Below are 14193 nucleotides of genomic sequence, written 5' to 3' on the forward strand. Positions count from 1 at the left end.
TCATGCAAGGCGCTAACTTGCCATCGGGAGCAACTAGGGGTCAGTGTCTTGCCCAAGGACACTTTGGCATGTGGAGTCATGTGGGCCGGGAATCGAACCGCCAACCCTACGATTAGTGACCCACAGGTGCCCCATGAAGTGTGGGCCATACTCCTAGCACTGAAATTCATCTCCTCAGTTGAGAGATCACTATGTTTTAGACAATACAGTGGCAGTCTCCTATATCAACCACCAGGGAGGATTATGTTCACGCCCCTTCTTCAGGCAGGCTCAACTAATTCTTCTCTGGTGGAGGGGAGGTTTTGTCACTGAGTGCAATGTACATTCCAGGCAAACGGGGCAGACATCCTGTCAAGGCAGGGGCTGAGGCCCAGGGATTAGAGGCTCCATCCACAAGTCGGTGAGTCCATATGGCGGAGGTTCGGCCGAGTGGAAGTGGATGTGTTCGCCTCTGAGGAGAAAACACACTGCCCGCTGTGGTTCGCCCTCATTCCTCCTGCACCAAAAAGGGTCAGGGCTGGATGCCATGGTGCACACATGGCCGAGGTTACATCTGTATCCCTTTCCCCAATCACTCTGCTCTCACAGGCTCTAGTGAGAGTTCGCCAAGATTGTGCTATGTCTGCTGCTAGTAGCACCGAATTGGCCTGCTCGAGTTTGGTTCTTGGACATAATATCTCTGCTGAACAGCACTCCCTGGGAGATTCCCATTCGCAGGGATCTATTGTCTCATGCAAGAGGGTTGATTTATCACCCTCGGTTGGACCTGAGGGGCACCAGTTCATAGATTCCGGCCTCTCAACCAAGGTTGTAAAGACCATGTTAAATGCTAGAGCACCATCCATGAGAAAACTGTATGCATTCAAGTGGCAATTTTTTTTATAGTGGTGTGAGGAACACCAGTGAGGCCCAGTAAACTGCACAATAGCTACAGTCCTGGAGTTCTTCCAGGAACCTTTCTCAGCAGGGTTGGCTCCTCCTAAAATTACAGTCTATGTGGCCACCATTTCAGCCAGCCATGCCCCTATTGATGAAGCCTCTGTGGTGCAACATTATCTAACTTCGAGGTTTATTCTTGGTGTCAGATGGCTATGGCCCATCTGCAGACCATGCATACCTTCCTGGGACCTTCTGTGGTACTGGAAGGTCTCTCAGGCACCCCATTTGAGCCCTTAGTCAGCTTCAGAGAAGCTTCTGACCGTAAAGGTAGCTCTTTTGGCTGGCCCTGAAATCTCTGTTGCCCCTTCATGCCTTGACTTTACCCTGGGATTAGCCAAGACCTCACTATAGCCTAGGCTGGATTATTCCTAGGTGCATACGTCTGCTACTCAGCCAGTAGTTTTGCAGGCTTTCTTCTCTCCTCCATTCCTTACACCAGAATGAGGAAGATTGCAGATACTATGTCCAGTGAGGGCTCCTTGTGCTTACATCCACCGCTCCGGCCAGTGGTGTACATTGGAGCGGTTGCTGGTCTGCTTGGTAGTGACAGTAGAGGTGATAGTGCGTCAAAGCAGCACATCTCTATTTGGATAGTGGAAGCTCTCTCTATTGCTTATGAAGCATGCGGTCTCACTACACCTCTGGGCATAGGGGCTTATTCCACTAGGGGGGTCACCTCCTCAAAGACTTTATCTAAGGGGTACCCTTACAGGATGTGTGTGCTTAGGCAGGGTGGTCTTCAGACTTCAAATACTGGTCGAGCACGAGGGTGAAGCTTGTCCCACAGCATGATGCTCACGCAATGTCTCTTTCCCTTCTCAGGGAACAAAGTTTCATGTGTAACCCAGATGTTTTCACAGTTTTATCCAGCACAGAAAAAACACACAATTTTAAGTCTCACAATGTGCAGCTCATTCATAATATCAAAAAAGCCAGACAGAAACCACCCTCAGACTGAAAGGAAGTATAAAAAGCAAAAAAACATCCACAGTGTCTACTCAAAGCTTTCACATGACTTTTGTGTCACTACTGATGTGACATTCTCTCCCCTGTATACCATTATGCACATTTATGCCAAAATTATGTTGAATTCTCAAATTTGTTTGGTCAGAAGATGTTTTTCTATTTTCCTATTTTTCTATAATAGCACGGCTCTGACAATAATTCCAGCTGGAACTCAAATTTGAATAGGTTTCACCTCATTCATAGGTACTTGTATGCTGGCCACTCTAAATAATGTAAGGCTAATAATAAACAAATTAAAAACTGATCAAACAGTTTGTTATTTATGCAAAGAAAAATGCATAATCAATGACATGGTGAAGTTTATTTAACATTTATGTAAATGTGGTGTCACATGGTTGTAATGGTCAGTCCCTTTCCCACCATGAGTCTTCAGGAAAGAGGACTTTTCATTTTCAGATTTCTCAGGAAGAAGACAAGCTGCTTTCAAGAGAGTGTGAAAGGACAGACTGGTGAGGGAATGACTGTTTATAACAGCTTAAGGTAAGTGAAAACAGGAAATAACAAGTTTTGGGACATTCCACAAGATTAAATGTAAATATAAATAGTTAAAAAACAGTATATATAATACTCACTTCATTTCTAGAATTTCCTCCAGTTCTTTTCGACGCTCATGCCTCATGCTGCTCAGGTGACTTTCTCTCTCAGCAAGATAATTTTGTGTGGAGGATAGCTGCTGCTTAGTCACATCTAGTTCCTGTCTTGTCTTCTCCAAAGCGGCCATCAGATCTTCGAGCTGGAACAAATTATGAATGTAAAACACACTTATGAATCAAACACACAAATACAATATACTGTATATTCCTAGAATACAGTGCATCCGGAAAGTATTCACAGCGCTTCACTTTTTCCACATTTTGTTATGTTACAGCCTTATTCCAAAATGGATTAAATTCATTATTTTCCTCAAAATTCTACAAACAATACCCCATAATGACAACATGAAAGAAGTTTGTTTGAAATCTTTGCAAATTTATTAAAAAAAAAAAAAAAAAAAACAAAGCACATATACACAAGTATTCACAGCCTTTGCCATGACACTCAAAATTGAGCTCAGGTGCATCCTGTTTCCACTGATCATGAGATGTTTCTACAAGTAAGTAAGTAAAATTTATTTGTATAGCACGTTTCATACAGCAACACTGACCAAAGTGCTGAACAGAGTACAGAAAGTAAAATAGAAACAGAATTAGACCAAATAAAAGCAGACAATAGACAATAGAAAAAAATCAATAAAAAATTTGTTTAAACAATTAAAAATTTGATCAAAAAGCCTGGTAGAAGAGATATGTTTTAAGCCTATTTTTAAAAGTAGTAATAGAAGGTGCAAGGCAGATGTCCAGTGGCAGTTGATTCCATAGACGGGGGGCAGCAACAGCAAAAGCTCTATCCCCCTTTGTTTTTACCCGGGAACGAGGGACATGCAAAAGAAACCTATCAGAAGATCTTAGACATCTGTTTGATGAATGTGGATTAAGAAGATCCACAAGATACGAAGGAGCTTGATTATTAAGAGTTTTAAAAACAAACATCAGAACCTTAAACTGAATCCTAAAACGGACTGGGAGCCAGTGAAGCGATGCTAAAATTGGGGTGACACGATCAAACTTCTTTGCCTTGGTCAACAGCCTTGCAGCTGCATTCTGAACCATCTGAAGACGAGCCAGAGATGACTGAGGAAGACCCAAGTATAATGAATTACAGTAATCTAAGCGAGAAGTAATAAAAGCATGAATAACCTTCTCCAAATCCTGGAAAGACAAAAATGTTTTGAGTTTTGAAATAATCTGTAGTTGATAAAAACTAGTCTTAACGACCAAATTTATCTGCTTGGTTAAGCATATTTCTGAGTCCAGAATGAAGCCAAGGTTCCGAACCTGGGAAGAAATTGAGGGAAAGTGTTTATGGAGCTCGTTAATGAGACCATCTCTCAATCTCAGGGGGCCAAAAACAATTATTTCAGTTTTGTCTTCATTAAGTCGGAGGAAATTATTTGTCAAGCATTTTTTAATGTCATCCAGACAGTCCAACAATGGCTGAATGGAGTCACCAGCTTTCAAAGGAATGTACAACTGGGTATCATCAGCATATAAATGAAAAGAGACATTGTGAGCCCTAATAATATTCCCCAACGGCCGCATATATAAATTAAAAAGAAGTGGGCCCAAAATGGAGCCTTGAGGAACACCACTAATAATAGGACTAGAAGAAGAGCAGAAATTACCCAACGCTACCGAGAAAGACCTGTCGTAAAGATATGAGCTGAGCCATTGTAGGGCAGTGCCCTTGATACCAAACAGATGCTCTAAGCGCCAGAGAAGTATGTAATGGCCTACAGTATCAAAGGCAGCTGTAAGATCTAGTAGCATCAACACAGTATTTTTACCAGCATCCACTGTTATTTAAAATGTCATTGGACACTTAACAAAGCAGACTCTGTGCTATGAAAAGCAGTGAAACCAGATTGTAAAGGTTCAAATAACATAGCTGAGTTTAAAAACAGGAGCAATTGAGATTGTACTACTTTCTCTAGCAGCTTTGACAGAAACGGTAGCTTAGAGACAGGCCGATAATTATTAAGGCAACCTTCATCCAAACCCTGTTTCATAAGCAAAGGTTGAACAATAGCATGCTTAAAACAATTTGGGACCACCCCTGCATCCAAAGAAGAATTTATCAACACTTGGATACTGGGGCCAATTTCAGAAAAGGTTGCTTTCATAAGCACAGCGGGAACAACATCAAGTGGCGTGGATGATATTTTCATCTGGTTAACCAGATCACACAGTTCCTTCAGAGAAACATGTTCAAATTGATCAAATGAAACTGGTAAAGCCAGTGAATTTGAGGACAGGTATGATAAATGCAAAGTGAAGGAAGAACGAATAGTAAGTACTTTATCAGCAAAAAATTTTAAAAACTTCTCACAAAGTTCAGCCGAGGGTTCCCCATGGAATTGGCAACTCAGATTAACAATTGAATTTATCGTGGTGAATAAGATCTTTGGTCTATGACAGTGTGTAGCAATTAAGTCAGAGAAATACCTAGACCTAGCTGACTTTGCTGCACTCTGAAACTTAAACAAACAATCTTTAAAAATCTGGAAGGTCACAGTTAACTGATCATGCTTCCATCTCCGCTCAGCTCTACGACAAGCCTGTCTGAGAGAACGAGTATTATCGTCCAGCCAGTAATTGATTGGAGTCCACCTGTGGTAAATCCATTTGATTGGACATGATTTGGAAAGGCGCACACCTGTCTATATAAGGTCCCACAGTTAACAATGTATGTCAGAGCACAAACCAAGCCATGAAGTCCAAGGAATTGTCTGTAGACCTCTGAGATAGGATTGTATCGAGGCACAGATCTGGGGAAGGGTACAGAAACATTTCTGTAGCATTGAAGGTCCCAATGCGCACAGTGGCCTCCATATTCCGTAAATAGTAGAAGTTTCGAACCACCAGGACTCTTCCTAGAGCTGGCCACCCGGCCAAACTGAGCGATCGGGGGAGAAGGGCCTTAGTCAGGGAGGTGACCAAAAACCCGATGGTCACTCTGACAGAGCTCTAGCGTGTCTCTGTGGAGAGACGAGAACCTTCCAGAAGAACAACCATCTCTGCAGCACTCCACCAATCAGGCCTGTATGGTAGAGTGGCCAGACGGAAGCCACTCCTCAGTAAAAGGCACACGACAGCCTGCCTGGAGTTTGCCAAAAGGCACCTGAAGGACTCTCAGACCAAAGATTGAACAAAGATTGAACTCTTTGGCCTGAATGGCAAGCGTCATATCTGGAGGAATCCAGGCACCAGTCATCACCTGGCCAATACCATCCCTACAGTGAAGCATGGTGGTGGCAGCATCATGCTGTGGGGATTTTTTTTCAGCGGCAGGAACTGGGAGACTAGTCAGGATCGAGGGAAAGATGAATGCAGCAATGTACAGAGACATCCTTGATGAAAATCTGCTCCAGAGCGCTCTGGACCTCAGACTGGGGTGAAGGTTCAAATTCCAACAGGACAACGACCCTAAGCACACAGCCAAGATAACAAAGGAGTGGCTACATGACAACTCTGTGAATATCCTTGAGTGGCCCAGCCAGAGCCCAGACTTGAACCCGATTGAACATCTTTGGAGAGATCTGAAAATGGCTGTGCATCGACGTTCCCCATCCAACCTGATGGAGCTTGAGAGGTCCCGCAAAGAAGAATGGGAGAAACTGCCCAAAAATAGGTGTGCTGTAATTGGTGCCAAAATAGGCTATAATTGGTGCCAAAGGTGCTTCAACACAGTATTGAGCAAAGGCTGTGAATACTTATGTACATGTGCTTTTTTTGTTTTTTATTTTTAATAAATTTGCAAAGATTTCAAACAAACTTTTTTCACGTTGTCATTATGGGCTATTTTTTGTAGAATTTTGAGGAAAATAATGAATTTAATCCATTTTGGAATAAGACTGTAACATAACAAAATGTGGAAAAAGTGAAGCGCTGTGAATACTGTCCAGATGCACTGTATGTAAAAGGTCATGGGCCGCATTTTCTTGTACTTCACATATGTGACAAATGAATATTGTCATATCACAGCAAACAAGACATTTCCCATCCTGCACTGTGGCCTACAAACATGGCCACCATGGACTGCAATCACCAGAACACTCACCTTCATTCTAATCATGCACACCTGCATCCAGTCTCACACACAATCACAACACACATAAGAGTCTGTTCGAACACTAAGTCTGGGTGAAGTATACGTGCAGTTGCATTGTCTCTGTTGTTTCCAAGCCTTGATACCATGTTTGTTTATTCTGGTTTTGACCTTGTTCACAGTTTACGACCTTGACCTCTGCCTGTCTTTGTTTATTGATTTCTGCCTGTTCCCTTGGACTATTGTATTAAACTACATAACCTGCACTTGCTTCCGTCTCAGCCTCCATTACATGACAAATATGGAAATAGGGTGGAAATAAATTTGAAATAAAAGTATGTGTGGGTGTGAAGTGAAATATTAACCTTCTGGTTAACAGAAGGTGAAACTAATAGAATGTATGTAGGTATGAGAGTGAGCAATGTCTGTGTGTTTGAGGTATTAAGATTTAAGTACAAAAGAACAAACAATCATGTCGAAGGCCCTGTGTGTTGAAAACAAAGGTTAAATGCATGTTGTGTAAAGTAGGGCTTACATGCACCTGGTTTTATGCAACTGTGTACATCTAATATCTAAACTGAAAACAACAGTGATTAAAGCACGTACATGGTATGATAAGCAAATCCCATTAACCTCTGTATATATAAATCACAGAAAGTAGGCTTTGGTTCACTCACACACACACACCATCCTACTCCCCACACACCTATCAGGTGCTTTAACAATATATAATTAATAATGAATACAATGTACTTTAGTCAAATAAATGGCTTTGGGGATGTAAGATGCTAAGCCTCTTAGCACCTTTAGCCTGTGTGCGTGCTAATGAGGCTCAGATTAAAAAAAATTCTCTCAGTGGCCAGTTCTAATCTGTCACCCACTTCTAAGTAACCCACTGGCTAAAGCCAGCCTTGCCAAAGCTCGCCACATCTCTGGTTCAAACACTTTGTACTTCCAGGGTTCAGAAGCAGGGATTAAATACCAGACTTGCAATCTTCTTTTTCCTTTCCTTTTTAAAAAAACAACAACCCTATTTTTCATTTTAATCATGCAGTTCATTTGATGTGTGCACGTTTGTACACGTCTTTAGAAAAAAAGAGGGTAACAAGTAAGGAAAAGGAAAAACTGGGGCACGGCCAGTTCTAGTTATGTTAGTCAGGTGACATTGGACTTTAAGCTATTGTAAAAAAAATCATCTGTAACCTTATTAACTTTTTTAGGTGGTGGAAAAGTTGGCTCTCCTTTATGGGCTTGTCAGACAATTACATTTTACATTGGTGAAGAGCAGAATTTTGAGTAAGTCTAAAAGGTTCCCATGGCTTCAGGTCAACTATAGATGGCTTTATCAAAAGAAATAACAGGCTAAACCTAACCTCTCTATATCAAACCAACCTTATCCTTTCCAAACAGAATTGTATCCATTTCTGTCGTTTCCCCGCTTCTCCTTTTCTAAATCTGATTTGAACATAATTTTACCGTAAAGTCTTTTACTTTATTGATCTTGTAAATTATATTGTATTTTATTTTAGATTCAAAATTGTTTAAATGTAAACAAGATAAAGGATTTCTGCAGCATGTTGGTGTGTATAAACTATGAAACAGTCTATTTACCAGAAGCACTCTGCCCAACATAAGCTTAAAGCAGACTGGAAAAACATTACAGAGTTATGATTGGCCAGTGGCTGCAAACTGTGCACTTGCTTTCTTATTTTGCTCTTTTTAGATTTCATGTGCAGGAACGAGCAGCTAGGATGTATGGGTGCTCCAATTACTTTCTCCTTCTACTCTCTCTCCTTCTCCCTCCCTGTATCTTTTCTCACTCACTTTCCCACAGACCTATTTAATCCCACCAAGCATTATATCCTATTATCCTATTACCTGTGATGTCACAGAATAAAAAAAATGTATCTATAATTATGAGAATTTGTTTGCTTAAACAGTTTTAATGTGGTAAATTAGTATGTGCATTTAATAATGCACATACTAATTCTTGATGACAGCTTGACCTTTACAGACCACATCTCAACAACTGCAAGGTCCTGTAGGTTCATCCTGTACAACATCAAGAAAATCCGACCCTACCTCACCGAACAGGCTACACAGATACTAATCCAGGCTCTTGTTATCTCTAAACTACTGCAACTCACTGCTTTCAGGCCTCCCAGCCAGCTCCATCAAACCCCTTCAGCTGATTCAGAATGCTGCAGCGCGCCTCGTCTTCAACCAGCCCAAGACAACCCATGTCACACCCCTCTTCATCTCCCTCCACTGGCTTCCTGTAGCTGCCCGCATCAAATTCAAGGCCTTGATGCTCACCTACAAGACCTTGTCAGGAACAGCACCCTCCTACCTCAACTCTCTCCTGAAGGCCTACGTTCCCTCTCGCAATATGCGATCAATTAACAACTGACGTTTAGTAGTTCCCACTCAGCGTGGCGCAAGGTCCCTTTCCAGAACCTTCACGCTAACTGTTCTTCAGTGGTGGAATGAACTTCCAATCTTAATCTGGACAGCAGAATCTCTCACCATCTTCAAAAACAGCTAAAGACCCACCTCTCCCGTGAACACCTAACCAACTCATAAAAAAAAAAAAAAAAAAAGATTGCACTTTCACCTCTACTCTGTGCACTTTGCTTCTTCTGGAACTCAATTAATGGATCTTGTATGGTAGCATTACTTGTATTGTTCTCTGCTTGATATATCGCTTTGCTTGTATTTTTCTCATTTGTAAGTCGCTTTGGATCAAAGCGTCTGCTAAATTAATAAATATAAATGTAAATGTAATGCAGATATATGGTCCTTTCATTGCTAGCTGTGGGGTGCATGCTTATGTGCGTCTCTTTGAGAGGCTGAAAGTGAGGTTATTCTAGTTCATTTGCATGTATTTTTATGAGTGGAAAGAGTGAAGAAGACAGGAAACTTGATTCATCTGAAATGAGTAGCACTCATTTTAAGGTTAAGCATAAAGTTCAGACTTTGCCACTGTATTCTCAGCTCATCCAGAAGGTCTTTGGCGCTAAAAGAAATGCACTCAGTGGCATAATGCAGGGGAGAATACATGCACACAGTACAAAAGCTTAATTTTTCTAATAGATTAACCTGAAAAGATTTTTAAAAAAAAGAAAAAAGAAAATGCCACTCAATTGTAGCTAAAGTAAAGTAACTGCATCTGCTTACTGAACACATGCAACTGCATCTGTTTAGAGGGAGAGACTGAGAGACAAGCTCAGCTGAAACAGAGTAAAAGGAACAAGTTACGGGTGTGAGAGAGGTCAGTGAAACCAAGCTTCATAAGAAGTTTTCACAATATCCAAGAATTCTACATTTTTGGCTTGTTTTAAATGCATGTAGATGCACTTACTTACCCTCTTAAATTTCAAGAACTAGTCTGTTGTTCCAGACTTAATTTAGTGTAGTTATTGTGAATACTTACCTATTATTTTCATTGTTGCTGATGATAATTCATAGTAATTACTGAACAATATGCTTTAAGATAAATAGCTAATTAATAAACTTGGACTTTAAGGAGCTAATGTGATCTAATTCTGGTTGTTTGATGTGGCAGCAGTGCATGCATAAAATCATACAGATACAGGTCAGTTACAGCTTCAGTTACTGTCCACATCAGAATTTTTGGGAAATGTGATCGCAGTGACTTTGACAGTGGTGTACTTGTTGTTGCCAGACAGGCTGGTTTGAGTATTTGCTAATCTCCTGGGATTTTCATGCACAGCTGGTCTCTAGAGTTTACACAGAATTGTACAAAAAACAAAAAAAACATCCACTGAGCAGCAGTTCTGCAGGAAGATAGGATAGCTCAGAGTGAAAAGCCAGACTGGTTGATGCTGATAGGGAGTCTACAGTAACTCATATAATCACTCTTTCAACCATGGTGAGCAGAAAAGAATCTCAGAATGCACTTCAAGCCTTGAAGTGGATGGGCTACAATGGCAGAAGTCCATTGGGTTCCACTTCTGTCTGCCAAGAACAGGAATCTGAGGCTATCATAGGGACAGAAACTGGACAGCTGAAGAATGGAAAAACATCTCCCGGTATTCATTCAGTACATTTACATGGACAAAAATAATCTGATATTAACCCGATTAAGACAATACTCTGATTAAGAAACTACCTTGTAAAGAGTGATTTCTGATTACCTTCATACTCGAAGTAAACACAAATCGAATTAAGACATGTAGAGTATTCCTATTTTATTCGCATTATCAAAGTGCATTATAGACATGTACACACCTTAATCACATTATTAATGTCGTGTGGGAGTTTTCGCCGCATCTTGCGACAGGACACACAAACGGCAGTGTTCAACCATTTGACGGCAAACAAGAGCATGGCTGCGTCTGAAACCGCAGACTTACTGAATAGTAGGCTAAATACATGTATTCCAGATGTAGTCCATGGCCTCAAGCAGTCGTCTATTTGCACATATAGAATGACAAATTATTAACTGCACTTGAAGCTTTTGTAAAATTAAAAATGAAACACCCAAAACTGTATACGGTACCATAACTAAGATGAACTGTATGTTGATACGTGAAATTCTGGAGGGAACATCGGATGCCGTGGCATGGGGATGTAATGACGTGTTCCGTTAATTAATCTATGTTCTATAACATGTAAAATGGGAACATGAAAGGAATATTCTAAAAGCAACTCATGTAAACACCTTAATTACAATACTGTCTTATTCACAATTAGGTCAAAAATTAGATTACTGCTGTCCATGTAAACATAGTCATTGTCTGCATCCGCATGATTTTATGCATTTCACTGCTGCCACACGATTGGCTGATTGTCTAATTGCATGAATGAACAGGTGTCCTGGTGTTCCTAATATAGTGGTCAGTGTGTGTGTGTGTGTGTGTGTGTGTGAGAGAGAGAGAGAGAGAGAGAGAGAGAGTTATATTGCTTTCTTCCCAGTTCAAGTTGGGACTCTAATGGACTGCACATTACAGCCTGCTGACTGTAGCTGACATTTATGTGGTGTAACTGCCTGCTTATCTACACGTTACTAAAACATTTTCTTAGATAGTGTATGTTAGACTATGATTAATTGAGATCTGTGCTAATCCAATATGAAGCCTTTGTCCATCACCTAAAGCCTTTGTCTTTCTAAACACTGCCCTACTGAACAGTGCTGCTACATGTGTGTGTACCTGTGTCTGTGCTAGAGCATGTGCCTGCTCCTCCTGAACCCACAAAGCCTCTCTATGAGTAGAGGTGTTCATGCTCTCTTGCAGAGCCTTCTCCAGCTCTTTGATTTTCTCAGCCGTCTCTTGTGCTGAATCTTGGGTATGAGCCTGGATGAAAAAAGCGGAACATGCCCAAACATTCATTACAAACCAAACCCAAATTAATTCTGGGAATGCTTTGATTTTGAGATACAGGATTGGAAATGCAACAATAAAATAACACATTTCATGTCATTACATTGTAACTACATATTTACTAACATGTAATAACACAAATCATTAGGCATCACTGGCAAGCAATGGAACCATGCTTTGCTTGCTGAGAAAAGAAAATAAAGTCAAGCTCATAAAATGTGACGTTCCCTGATAAATTTACAGTGTTTGATGCAATGAAAGAGCAAAGAGGATGGAAAGAGTTAATAAATCATTTAACCAAGAAATACAGTGAGCTGGATTAACTCTGTGGATAAATTATTATGAAAATGAGTAACATCCACTGTGTTTTGGGACAAAAAAAATGTATCACAACCAGAGACTTGAACTGGATAATGGAAATGCATGAAAAGGCAAACTGACTCATCACAATCTAGCTACTTATGTCAGATTCTGTGTGAGAAATAAGTCTTGAGAATTTGGTTTGTTTTTAAATCAAACGTAACTGTTAATTCTCCACTTAAATGATCTAATAAAAGGATGTCCATGCAATGTTGCAATCAGAAATCCACTTCTTATTAATTGTAATATTAATAGGGTTAGCTGTGGTTGAGCTGAGGTTGAAAAGTGTTTATCTATCTATATCTGATTCTGTCGTTTGTGTAAATATATTTTTAATGATGTTCTCATGTTCTATGACTGAGGTGTAGTGGCCAGTGGGTACTCTAGTGCTTTTTCTAAATAATGAGTACGAAGTTGCATGCCGAATTGGATAATGTGAGAGTGCGTTTTTGGTGCATGTTTTGCATGTGCTAATTGTTCATAATAGCTTAGTATTTAGTTTATTTATTTATTATTTAAACCCCTCACGCTGCTGCGCACGTCGCACGGTATTAGAGTAGAGACTGAAAGGTGTAATGGTGCCACGCGGTAAAGTTTCCAGGTCCTGTCTAGTTCCTTGTTCCTTGTTCATGCCATAGTTAAACGAGAGTTTCACGCCATAGTTAAACGAGTGTTTCATGCCATAGTTAAACGAGTGTTTCATGTCATAGTTAAATGCGAGTTTCATGTCTTTGTAAAATGCGAGTTTCATGTCGTAGTTAAACGCGAGTTTCATGTCATAGTTATATGCAAGTTTCATGTCATTGTAAAACGAGAGTTTCATGTCATAGTTAAACGAGAGTTTCATGTCATTGGTAAATGACAGTTTCATGTCAGGGTTAAATGATAGTTGCATGCCTCATTTCTAGTTAAAGGATAAATGTTTAAGTTAGTTAAATGTGGTAGAGTTTCCACACCCTGTTTAAGTTTCATGTTCTTTGCTTCAGTTCTAGTTTTATGTTTAGACCTTGTTTCCCGCCTCCTCGTACATTGTTTTAAGTTGTAAATAAAGACTTTACTCCTGCACTTACTTCCTGTCCAAGTCTTGTTTCATAACAGAATACCGCGCCTCACCATGGAAGTAGCAGGAGAGCGCCTTATTGGGAGACGCTCGGATTACTGGCCGTGTTTCCAGTCCGTGCAGTTCCCTCAAAGGTTTGCCATTGAACTCCCACTGGCAACAGCGGGATTGGGGAGCTACCCGCTGGAGTTCCTCTGCAGCTGCCAGGTATATTTCTGCAGCCTGGCGTATCCCATGCCTACTAAGAGCCAGTGGATCGGGTTCTCGGTGTCCCGGTTTTGCGGCCTGGCCCGGGACTGGGCGGAGCAACTGGTGAGTACTGGGTCCTCCACCCTCCATGATGTTACCCAGTTCACGGAAATTTTTGTTGAGTTCTACCGAACAGGACATCTTCGTGGTCTGGCTCTACTGGGGTGGCGGGTCAATGGAAAGCCCCAGCCTGACCCACCATTCCACCTTTTCTATAAGTGGGTGGACATGCTAGAATCTGTAGCTCCCAAGTGGGTGAACACACTTGAATCCGCAACTTCGCTTCAGGTTCCGGTCGACGTGGTGGAGAGGACCTCGAGATGCATGTCTGAGGGCTGTGGGAAGGAGACTCAGCTACAATGCCCTACCTGCAAGAAGCTGGGTCTCCAGGAAGCATTCTTCTGATCAAAGGAATGCTTCAAGAGCAGCTGGCAGGAGCATAAACAACTACACCGGAAAGCCCGTGCAGAGATCCAGCCTGAGGTCAACCTGGCGACCTCAGAGCTCCAGCTTGAGACCTACGGGGAGGTCTCAGCTCCGGAGCTCCAGACTGAGGTCAACATGGTGACC

General features: G+C 41.2%; 1 protein-coding gene across 1 annotated transcript in view; it reads right to left on the reverse strand.

The window, feature by feature from the left end:
* The window catches only part of LOC128607592 (ERC protein 2-like), a 96485-nt gene extending 83141 nt beyond the window's left edge, over positions 1-13344 (reverse strand). Inside the window, exons 1-3 of the mRNA XM_053624569.1 lie at positions 13321-13344; positions 11784-11927; positions 2538-2698 (exon numbers count right to left, since the gene is read on the reverse strand). Of these exons, the coding sequence (XP_053480544.1) occupies positions 2538-2698; positions 11784-11927; positions 13321-13344 (329 nt within the window). The remainder of the gene's footprint in view (positions 1-2537; positions 2699-11783; positions 11928-13320) is intronic.
* Between the last annotated feature and the right edge of the window lie 849 nt (positions 13345-14193).

The sequence above is a fragment of the Ictalurus furcatus genome, chromosome 5, assembly GCF_023375685.1.
Source record: "Ictalurus furcatus strain D&B chromosome 5, Billie_1.0, whole genome shotgun sequence".
Lineage (NCBI taxonomy): Eukaryota > Metazoa > Chordata > Actinopteri > Siluriformes > Ictaluridae > Ictalurus > Ictalurus furcatus.